Genomic DNA, 11,749 nt, shown 5'->3' on the forward strand with positions numbered 1-11,749 from the left:
TAGTACATTGATTTGAATGTTTAAATGTTTAATTTGACCTTTATTTAGTTAATAACTGTATGTGTGACAGGTTCTAGAAAGCAGGACCAGATGTCAGGAGTTGAAAGGAAAGACAGAGTCATGCCTAATCTCCCTGTTCTGCCGTGTGATAACCACAGCCATGTTACCACACCACCTTCCCCTCTCTCAATACCCTCTCCACCTCTCTCTCTCTCATTCATAAAGGCCTAATAAAGGAGACTGTCTGGGGAATGACAGCCATCTCCAGACAGAACAAGTGATGGTTACACAGCAGAGGGGGAGAGAGGTACAAGGAGGGAGGGAGGGGGAGAGAACAGAGAGAGAGAGAGAGAGACAGGAAGCAGGCGGCAGTAACATGATGAGAAAGAAAATCTGTGTGTTTTTGTGTGTGTGTGTGTGTGTGTGTGTGTGTGTGTGTTTGTTTGTGTGTGTGTTTGTGTCAATCTTTGTCTCTGTGTATTTACCCTGAGTGTGTGAGCATGGAGGGGGCCTGGGTGATGACTGAGTTGGACTGGGCAGAGGGCAGTGCTTGTTGGCCAGCCATGCTGCAGCTTATACCCCTCATACCACCATGGGGCGGTGGTTGGTGTTGGGAGTGGGGCTGTGCCTGGGGCTGATTGGCACATGATGATCCATTCTGAGGGAGATTCTGAGTCTAGAGGACAGAGAAGAGGGAGAGGAGACCAGTTATAATATGTATTCTGTTTTTGATGTTTGAATAAATACACACTTCTACGTAACATTTTACATCTTGGAGTGTGTGGCATTGTGTGTGTGTGTTGTGGGTCTGTGGCATAGTGTGTGTGTGTGTGTGTGTGTGTGTGTGTGTGTGTGTGTGTGTGTGTGTGTGTGTGTGTGTGTGTGTGTGTGTGTGTGTGTGTGTACGTGCGTGTTCGTGTGTGTGTGGGTGTGGGTGAGTGAGTGTCAGTTGTTTTTCAGTCTGCCTGGCTGCTTACCATGCTGAGAATGTGATCGCCTGGTGTTTGTTACCTGCTCAAACATCTAAACCAGTCTGTCTGTCTGTCTATCTGACTCTTCCTCACACTCACCTGTCACTCAAATACTTCCCTGTCAGACAAAATCCTTACCTGCCAGATCTGTCAATCAAAATATCTGCAAGACATGTCAATCAAAATACCTGCCAGATCTGTCAATCACAATACCTTCCAGACCTATGAATCAATATACCTGCCAGACCTGTCAATCAAAATACTTGCCAGACCTGTCAATCAAAATACTTGCCAGACCTGTCAATCAAAATACCTACTAACCTGGTGAAGGTCTCCTATTTGTTTGTCTGTTCCATTTGCTATTTTCATACGAGAGCCTTGAAACCTAGCATGCAATGCTATCAGTATGCTGTCTACTGTGTTGGCTCAATGTGGTAGTTCAATGAATATTGTCATGATAAATGACACAAGTTTCATCCGCTTGCTGTATACGTCTGAGGATCATGAGAAATGTTGTTTTTTGCATCTGACCTGTTTGTTGTTCTGCTCCTCCTGTGCCTGGCAGAACTCCTGTTCGATCTCATTGAAGAGACCCACCTCCTCACAGTTACGCAGGAAACGGGTCGGCGTTGGGGTCTGGTCTGATCACACACAGCACAGAGATAGAAAACAGACATTAAGCATCAAACAGATATCATAACAACCATGATATTACTATAGCCTATATCAGAGTGCACAGAGAGGTTTTGGTGACTGCAGAGACAGATATAAACCAGCATCTCCGACAGCATACAGCTAGCATGGTTTCAACATCACTACAACTATGTTCAACCTGCATAGCGTAGCCTGTTCCTAGCTGCTGATCTTGGGTCACTTTTGCATCTTCCCCACTAATGGTTAAGGTTCGGATTGGGGAAGGGGATAAGATCAGTCTGACTGCATCTCTCCATTGTAGTCTAAACTATCAGGGTTGAAAGGTCACAAGGTCAGCAGTCAAGAGTCACAGGCTCAGCAATCCTTTGTTTTGACAGAAGATTTCCTCCAGGAGGACTGAGTGTTTACATGCCCCTGCAGAAGAGAACCCGACTGTTGGGGTCAAAGGTCAACAGAGCTGTTAAAACCCAGACAGAGAGCAGTTGCCACGGTAACAGACTGATAGGATCGAGAGTGTTTTTTTCTGAGGCTGAGCCTTGGCCACCAGTGCTCAGTGCTTCATCAACCACTGAAGAGAGGTCACACACACACACACACACACACACACCCACACATACACACACACACACAAGCACATACGAGTGCTCATACACACACACACACACACGTGCACGCATACGAGTGCTCATACACACACACACACACAACACTGCCGGCCCGCTCATTAGGCAGGATTAGGTGGTAGCAGATTGATGAGGGCGTCATTTTCTGAATTAAACTGACCAAGACACACCTCCAATAACACATACAACCTCACATCATTCTGCCCCTAAACAATGACATTTTCTCTCAACCAGTGGCATATGGTATTTTTAGCTGCCTCCACTACCATAGAATTTAGTGTCCCCTGTTCTCACACACTTTTGTCAAAGGTGGGGGTGCAAAATATTTAGCTTGTCCATTCCCAGCGTGCCTCACCAGGGTGCTGTTGGAGAGATGCATCGCTGCGGCACTCCACCAATGTTCCGTCAAAAAATGATCTCAGATAAATCATCTTTTTTGGGGGGGGGTGTTTTACAAATGGTAGGTTTACCACATAGATGGGCATTCATAAAATTACATTTCAGGCAACACACTCATCAGTAAACACGGACCTTCATCGATGCCTTTTGGACGTCTTTTTTTGGTGCTTTGATTTCCACATCCACGGACATCTGTTTTTGGTCCGCTCCGGACTAAATCTGAACCAATCATAGATGGTGGACCAGCTTTGATTTGCCCCAAACATAGGCGTCTATAAATGATGTATTTTCAACTTTGATTCAGAACCAAAAATGAGCCTGATTTCAACATCCGGAAAATAAGTATTTTTAACTTGAATTCAGAACCAAAAATGAACCTAATTTCAATGTCCAGAAAATAAGCATTTTACATTTCAGGAAAATACGTATTTTCACCTTTCATCCAGAAACTAAATTGAATTTAACTCCAATGTCTGGATAATATGTAGTTGACACGTCTTTTTAACATAATTTTGCTTACTTGGACTATTCTAGTTTTATGGAGGGGGCAGCATTTTTTGGTCTCTCCTAGGCCCGGACGCAGACACAACAGAACCAGACAACACTAAGCTTGAGTGACAGATAGTCAGTCAGAGGGGTGAAGGGGGCATGAATGGGGAAGGGAGAGAGGAGGGGGGGAGGTATAAAGCTGATAAGGAGACTCGTATTCCACAGGACAGAAGGGAAAATAAATATTGTCATAAGTTCAGAGCGACCCGTTAGACACTAAGAAAACCTGACAGACTGAGAACATTAGTGAAACAAATAAAGAACTCTAGGTAATAAGTTAATAAGGGCAAAACACGAACAGAGAAAGAGAAAAAAAGAGGGTGAGAAATTGAGACAGAAATTGAGACAGAAATTGAGACAGAAAGGGGAAAAGAGTGTGAAAACAGGGGACACTAAATTCTATGGTAGTGGAGGCAGTGGCATACCGCAGTTTAAACGGAATAGAAATAAATCACCATTACAAAGCTAATGTCCTCTCTATGCTGTCTATAAATGTTATTGTCACCTGCGAGGGGATCAGTCTTGATGGAGGAGAACTTGAGGGTCATCTCATGCTTGTGTCTGTGGATCATCAGGTGGTCTTCTGTTTGAAACCGCTGTATGGGGCGAAGAGAGAGCTCAACTTAGCATGCTCACATTGATTTGTGGAATAATTCATAAAATGGCATGATTTATAAAATCTTTATAAAGGTGAAATCAGATATTAGATATCAAATCATCATGTGGTGAGGGGATTCTTTACTAGAGGTACGCGGTCACACGCACAAGTACACACACACACACACACACACACACAGACACTGACCTGTGAGCAGCCAGGAGTGCTGCATCCATAGGGCCGGTCCTGTTCATCATTCATCTCCATTACAAACCTACAGTCAGAGAGACCAGAGGAGAGACAAACCTACAGTCAGAGAGACAAGAGGAGAGACAAACCTACAGTCAGAGAGACCAGAGGAGAGACAAACCTAAAGTCAGAGAGACAAGAGGAGAGACAAACCTACAGTCAGAGAGACCAGAGGAGAGACAAACCTACAGTCAGAGAGACCAGAGGAGAGACAAACCTACAGTCAGAGAGACAAGAGGAGAGACAAACCTACAGTCAGAGAGACCAGAGGAGAGACAAACCTACAGTCAGAGAGACAAGAGGAGAGACAAACCTACAGTCAGAGAGACCAGAGGAGAGACAAACCTACAGTCAGAGAGACCAGAGGAGAGACAAACCTACAGTCAGAGAGACAAGAGGAGATTTACATTTACATTTTGGGACGGAACCTTATGTCAGGGAAAATGATCCAGTCAGGATCAATGTGACCTCAGGCAGAATCCTGACTTAACTGATGTGCCTGAATGAAACTCTTACCCTAGGCAGAATCCTGACTTAACTGATCTGCCTGAATTAAACTCTTACCTCAGGCAGAATATTCACTTAACTGATTCTCCCTGAATGAAACTCTTACCCCAGGCAGAATCCTGACTTAACTGATCTGCCTGAATGAAACTCTTACCCTAGGCAGAATCCTGACTTAACTGATCTGCCTGAATGAAACTCTTACCCTAGGCAGAATCCTGACTTAACTGATCTGCCTGAATGAAACTCTTACCCTAGGCAGAATCCTGACTTAACTGATCTGCCTGAATTAAACTCTTACCTCAGGCAGAATATTCACTTAACTGATTCTCCCTGAATGAAACTCTTACCCCAGGCAGAATCCTGACTTAACTGATCTGCCTGAATTAAACTCTTACCTCAGGCAGAATCTTCACGTAACTGATTCTCCCTGAATGAAACTCTTACCCCAGGCAGAATCTTCACGTAACTGATTCTCCCTGAATGAAACTCTTACCCTAGGCAGAATATTCACTTAAGATGGTTTAAGCTTAAGTATGCAGATGTGGTCAAATCTATTGGCACCCTTGCACGATTCACTATTCCTTCTAAAATAAGTTAAAATTGAAAAAACAATCGATGTTTAAACTTGTATGTGTTTGATTGACAGGACCACAAAAAAAATTACTTTAACTGAAATGGAGATTTTTCACTTCAATGCCAAAAATGACCTGGAACAAATTATTCAAAATTCAAATGAATTTGATTGGAGGCAAATGATTCTCGGCAATTGAAATTTATCTCACCTGTGTTAAGTTGCAAGGGCCTACAGGGTTTAAAAAAAAAAACATTCAACCAGTTTTGAAAGAGAAAACAGAACATTCTGATCCATTGCGCTCCATTGTAAAGTGCAAGGGTGACAATACATTTCACTGCATCTGTAGCGTAGGCCTTGGCTGTGATTCCCTTTGTTAGGTGGAAGAGAAAAACTCCATAAATTCCATTCCTGAAGAAAAAAAACGCATTGAGATTTGAAACTTGAGAGAGAGAAAGCATTGAGACTTGAGAGAGAGGGTTCAAGCCAACCCCCAGCTGACCCTTACTGCAGCAGTGAAATGAAGATGGAGTAGGGGGGGGGGGGGGGGGTTGATGGGGGGTAATTATGAACTATTAGAAGTGCTAACTCTTCATTTTCCACTGAGACCAGGACCTAGTGAACTCTGTCACCCAAGGCATTCCTCACAGCCGTGTCAGAAAGAGTGTGTGTCCCGAATGGCACCCTATGTGGCTTGGTCAAAAGTAGTGCACTATACTGTATAGGGAATAGGGTGCCATTTGGAATTCATCCAGAGCGTGTATGTCAGAGTCAGGACAAAAAGACTTTCAGGAGAGCTGATGCCTGGATTTTATGAGGTCTTATGTGGTCTTATGAGGAGAGCTGGGTTGGTTGGTTGGTAAACTCCTTGGTATTTGCTATTGGTATTTTATTAGGATCCCTATTAGCTGTTGCAAAAGCAGCAGCTACTCTTCCTGGAGTCCGCACAAAACATGAAACATGACATAATACAGAACATTAATAGATAAGAACAGCTCATGGACAGAACTACATAAAAAAAATTGTAAAGGCACATGTAGTCTACATATCAGTACATACACACAAACTATCTTGGTCAAATATGGCGTTGTACTGTGAGGTGTTGCTTTATCTGTTTTTTTAAACCAGTTTTGCTGTTCATTTGAGCAATATGAGATGGAACAAAGTTCCATGCAATAATGGCTCTAAATAATATTGTACGCTTTCTTGAATTTGTTCTGGATTTGGGGACTGTGAAATGACCTCTGGTGGCATGTCTGGTGGGGTAAGTGTGTGTGTGTCAGAGCTGTGTGTAAGTTGACTATGCAAACAATTTGGGATTTCAACACAGTGATGCAGTCAGTCTCTCCTAAACTCTTAGCCAAGAGAGACTGGCATGCATAGTATTTATATCAGCCCTCTGATTACAATGAACAGCAAGACGTGCCGCTCTGTTCTAGGCCAGCTGCAGCTTAATTAGGTCTTTCCTTGCAGTACTCGACCACACGACTGGACAAGAATCAAGATAAGACAACTAGAGCCTGCAGGACTTTTTGGAGTGTGGTGTCAAAAAAGCAGAGCATCTCTTTTTTGCGGGCATACCTCTCCACATATTTACAACTATTGAATCTATATGTTTTGACCATAACAGTTTAATCTAAGGTAATGCCAAGTCATTTAGTCTGCTCAACTTGTTCAACAGCCACACCATTCATTACCAGATTCAGCTGAGGTCTAGAATTTAGGGAATGATTTGTACCAAATACAATGCTCTTAGTTTTAGAGATGTTTAGGACCAGTTTATTACTGTCCACCCATTCCAAAACAGACTGCAACACTTTGTTAAGGGTTTCAGGGACTTCATTAGCTGTGGTTGCCAATGCGTATTTGGTTGAATCATCAGCATACATGGACACACATGCTTTGTTTAATGCCAGTGGTAGGTCATTGGTTAAAAATAAATAAAAAGACTAGAGGGCCTAGAGAGCTTCCCTGTGGTACACCACGCTCTATATGATTGACATTATTGGAGCTCTCAGTAAAGAAAACATTTTGAGTTCTATTAGATAGATAGCTCTGAATCCACAATATGGCAGAGGTTTAAAAGCCATAACACATATGTTTTTTCAACAATTGGTTATGGTCAATAATATCAAAGGCTGCACTGAAATCTAAAAGTACAGCTCCCACAATCTTCTTGTTATCAATTTCTTTCAACCAATCATCCGTAATTTGTGTCAGTGCAGTACTTGTTGAGTGCCCTTCTCTATAAGCATGCTGAAAGTCTGTTGTTAATATGTTTACAGAGAAATAGCAATGTATTTGGTCTAACACAATGTTTTCCAACAGTTTGCTAAGAGCTGGCAGCAAGCTGATAGCTCTGCTGTTAGAACCAGTAAAGGCCGCTTTATGACTCTTGGGTAGCGGAATGACTTTGGCTTCCCTCCAGGCCTGAGGACAAAGACTTTCCTCTAGGCTCAGATTAAAGATATGACAGATAGGAGTGGCTATAGAGTCAGCTACCATCCTCAGTAGGAGTGGCTACAGACTCAGCTACCATCCTCAGTAGCTTTCCATTTAAATTGTCAATGCCAGAAGGTTTGTCACACTTTCCCTCACTAACTTTACAAAACTCAAACTTGCAATGCTTTTCTTTCATAATTAGTTTTTTTAATGTATGAATATGATGGCTCACTGTTCATTGTTGGCATTTCCTGCCTAAGTTTACCCACTTTGCCATTGAAGTAATAACTAAAATAATTGGCAACATCAAATGTTTTTTTTGTGATGAATAAGCCATCTCATTCCATGAAAGACAGAGTTGAATTTGTATTTCTGCCCATAATTTCATTTAAAGTACTCCATCATACTTAATATCATTGATCTTGGCTTCATAATACAGTTTCTTCTTCTTTTGGTTGTGTTTAGTCACACAATTTCTCAATTTGCAGTAAGTCAGCCAGTAAGATGTGCTGCCAGATGTATTAGCCACTCCTTTTGATCCATCTCTTTCAACCATACAGTTGTTTTATTCCTCATCAATCTATGGAGCCTTGACAGTTCTAACAATCATTTTTTGGCAGGTGCATGTTTATCATTAATTGGAAGAAGCAATTTCATGAATTCATCAAATGCAGTGCCTGGATGCTCCTAATTAATCACATCACACCAACAAATATTTTTAACCTCATCCACATAAGAGTCACAGCAACATCTTTTGGCTGATGTCTTATACACTATTTTAGGCCCAGCTGTTGGAACCTTGGCTTTCCTGGATATAGCCACTATATTGTGATCACTGCATCCAATGGGTACGTATACAGCTTTAGAACAAAGTTCTACCGTATTAATAAAAATGTGATCAATACATGTGGATGAACTTGGTCCTGTAGAGTTTGTAAACACCCCTGAACCAGATTTCAGGTACTGGTTACAGTGAGAAGCTTCCTCTTGAGCGGACAGCTTGATGAAAACCAGTCAATATTCAGGTCCCCAAGAAGGTAGACCTCTTTGTTTACATCACATACACTATCAAGCATTTCACACATATGATCTACATACAGACCGTTAGCACTCGGTGGCCTATAGCAACACCCCAAAAGAAAAGGCTTTAGATGTGAACCTGCAACTATAACACTTCAATAAACCGTGAAAGTGTTTTGGTTCTTACCCGGAAGAGTCCTCTGAGAAGGCTTTTCCAGTTTATTAAGAGATAAGAAAGGTACCCACACATTATGCTTCAAACTTCACTTAGGCAGGTTTCACCTGAGAGAGAGTGGGGATCTGTTTAGGTTGAAGGGGAATATACGGACACACTCACACTGTAAGTGGATACTGATGTTAAGGTTCTGACAGAGAGGAGAGAAAAGAGGAGGAGGGGTAAAGAGAGATGTACAAGGTGAGCGACAGGGAGAGGAGGGGAAGAGAGGCACAGGATTAGAGCACAGGAGGAGAGAGAGAAAGAGAGAGAGGGAGAGAGAGAGAGAGAGAGAGAGAGAGAGAGAGAGAGAGAGAGAGAGAGAGAGAGAGAGAGAGAGAGAGAGAGAGAGAGAGGAAAGAGGTGGAGAGAGGGTGAGAGAGAGGGGAAAGAGGTGGAGAGAGAGAGAGAGAGAGAGGTAGAGAGAGAGAGAGAGAGAGAGAGAGAGAGAGAGAGAGAGAGAGAGAGAGAGAGAGAGAGGGGAAGGAGGTGGAGAGGGAGAGAGAGAGGGGAAAGAGGTGGAGAGAGAGAGAGAGAGAGAGAGAGAGAGAGAGAGAGAGAGAGAGAGAGAGAGGAAAGAGGTAGAGAGAGAGAGAGAGAGAGAGAGAGAGAGAGAGGTAGAGAGAGAGAGAGAGAGAGAGAGAGAGAGAGAGAGAGAGAGAGAGAGAGAGAGAGGAAGGAGGTGGAGAGGGAGAGAGAGAGGGGAAAGAGGTGGAGAGAGAGAGAGAGAGGAAAGAGGTAGAGAGAGAGAGAGAGAGAGAGAGAGCTGGTAGAGGGAGGGAGCAGTGTGCTGGTAGAGGGAGGGAACAGTGTGCTGGTAGAAGGAGGGAACAGTGTGCTGGTAGAGGGAGGAAACAGTGTGCTGGTAGAGGGAGGGAACAGTGTGCTGGTAGAGGGAGGGAACAGTGTGCTGGTAGAGGGAGGGAACAGTGTGCTAGTAGAGGGAGGGAACAGTGTGCTGGTAGAGGGAGGGAACAGTGTGCTGGTAGAGGGAGGGAACAGTGTGCTGGTAGAGGGAGGGAGCAGTGTGCTGGTAGAGGGAGGGAACAGTGTGCTGGTAGAGGGAGGGAACAGTGTGCTGGTAGAGGGAGGGAACAGTGTGCTGGGGAACAGCTCCGGGCAGGTTGAAACCTGCTCTGAAGCAGTCACCATATTCCGCCCCTGCTCCACATGTGTGGAGAGGTGACTTCATAGGTGCATGCATATATTTGTGTGTGTTTGTGTGTGTCACTGCTAAAAAATAATCACCCTATCATCATCAGCAGCAGCAGCAGCATCATCATCATCACTACAACTTATGAAATATACATCTGAATACTATTTTTGACTAGGTTACTCACTGAAATTGTACTACAAATTCGATAGTGATATTGAAGCTATGAGTAGCCTTCCCCTCAAATTGTTTCTGCAAATCTGTCTTGCCTATGAGTTTTTCCAATAGCAACGCACAGTCAACACTCAGCGGGAGACCTCAAGCAACATGACGTCATGCTCAACAATGAAGATCGCAAATACCATGGTGGGATGACGACACAAACTCAAACATTAGCATTGTTTTTGTTTACCAAGAGTTTAGGGCTAAACGATGGTTAATTTCAGCACTTATGCAAAGGAACAGTAGGCTAAAAACAATAACGGTGAACAGGTCACTCAGTGCGCACACTCAGCATCACACACACACCTGTCAGTTCGATTGTCCAACTTCAGCTGGTCGTGCGTAAACACTTCGGCAGTTGTTTCCGAAACAATCAACTTCCAACTTCCCCCCTTTCTGTAGGCTGTCTAACCAAGTCCTCAATCAACTCAGGTCAACCCGGGTAAGCTGCTACTTCACATACAGATCATCTGATAACCTTCAGTCCACTCTACTGTAAATAACATGATCCGCGTTATGGATCAACCTGACCACCTCATAAACAAGCCTACGAGGTTGGGGAGTGCGGTCATACCACCCAAATAGACATGCAGCAGCCCGATGAACCAAAGCGGGACCAGCACTGCACACACTAAACTTTACACAAGCAACATACAAATATATCACAACATCTTTCAAACGCTGACTTCGAGCAAGCCTAAAAGTTGTTTTCAATCCAGCCGTACAGTTGTGGGCTATAGAAGTCAGTTGTGTAAACTTACCTAACAAGTGGAGCGGAGAAGCGGCACTGGGTTGAGAGGAACCACGTTGGACTGAGGCAGGATTACAATACATTCTATTTACAGAAGCATTACATCACCCCTAAGGTGACGTCACGTGGGATTCCTGAACTTCTAAATCATTGCGGTCCCGCTTTGGATGGGCGGGGTTTACTACTACCGGGACTCGGGACAGTGGAACTAGAAGTGTATGCCGTGCGTATAGTCTACTGTAGGCTGGCATCTAGCTCGAACCGCAGCCGCCTTCAACAGCTGCCTGGGTGCGCGGGACCGGACGGCAGACAGAACTTGGGACAGAGGGGAGGAGTGAGGGGGATGTCTGTCTGTCACTAGATTTTGCGCAGACCTGTACAGGACGTCCCAGCGTGGGTTATACCTCTGGGCAGAATGTGTTGATTTACTGGAGGCTAAGTGAATGAGTATGATATTGTATTTCGAGTTACTTTCGAGATTCCGTAATGGCTTTTTATGTCAATAAACACGAATCCACATTGATTCCTGAGCCCAGTGGTAAAGCAGGCTACAGGACCACGTGTCTCAAACAAAATAAACGTTGCCGGTGTTGTGTTGAAAATCTCTCCCCCCTTCTAATTTCCTTAATTTTGTGGCTAGAGTCAAATAATTTCTGTTTTAATTTTGTGGCTAGAGTCAAAAACCTTCTGTGACACACACCAGAGTCAAATACTTTCCAAAGAACAAACTTCAAACTTCGGATAGGCAACCGAAATTAATAATGAATGTATGTGTGTTGGGCTGACATAGAGGAGGGAGTAAAATGTTGGCAAGCAATAAACATTT

The 11,749-nt window shown here is 43.6% G+C and overlaps 1 protein-coding gene across 1 annotated transcript; it reads right to left on the reverse strand.

Moving 5' to 3' along the window:
- Positions 1-456: 456 nt before the first annotated feature.
- LOC116352826 (cyclic AMP-responsive element-binding protein 5-like) lies at positions 457-11,179 on the reverse strand. The gene is made up of 5 exons (XM_031787574.1): positions 10,934-11,179; positions 4,002-4,068; positions 3,702-3,792; positions 1,503-1,612; positions 457-676 (listed from the first exon to the last, which is right to left on the reverse strand). The coding sequence occupies exons 2-5, from the start codon at positions 4,059-4,061 to the stop codon at positions 482-484; spliced, it is 456 nt and encodes a 151-aa protein (XP_031643434.1). The 5' UTR covers positions 4,062-4,068; positions 10,934-11,179; the 3' UTR covers positions 457-481.
- Positions 11,180-11,749: the final 570 nt, after the last annotated feature.

This window comes from Oncorhynchus kisutch, linkage group LG14 (genome assembly GCF_002021735.2).
Source record: "Oncorhynchus kisutch isolate 150728-3 linkage group LG14, Okis_V2, whole genome shotgun sequence".
NCBI lineage: Eukaryota > Metazoa > Chordata > Actinopteri > Salmoniformes > Salmonidae > Oncorhynchus > Oncorhynchus kisutch.

What these genes read in the sequence shown, in the direction of transcription:
- LOC116352826 (XM_031787574.1), bottom strand. Translation starts at nt 4,061, where the DNA reads ATGGAGATGAATGATGAACAGGACCGGCCCTATGGATGCAGCACTCCT. An exon ending in CAAGACTGATCCCCTCGCAG is followed by an intron (nt 1,613 to 3,701) that starts GTGACAATAACA and finishes GTGTGTGATCAG; the next exon opens with ACCAGACCCCAACGCCGACC. An exon ending in AGGAGCAGAACAACAAACAG is followed by an intron (nt 677 to 1,502) that starts GTCAGATGCAAA and finishes TCTGTCCTCTAG; the next exon opens with ACTCAGAATCTCCCTCAGAA.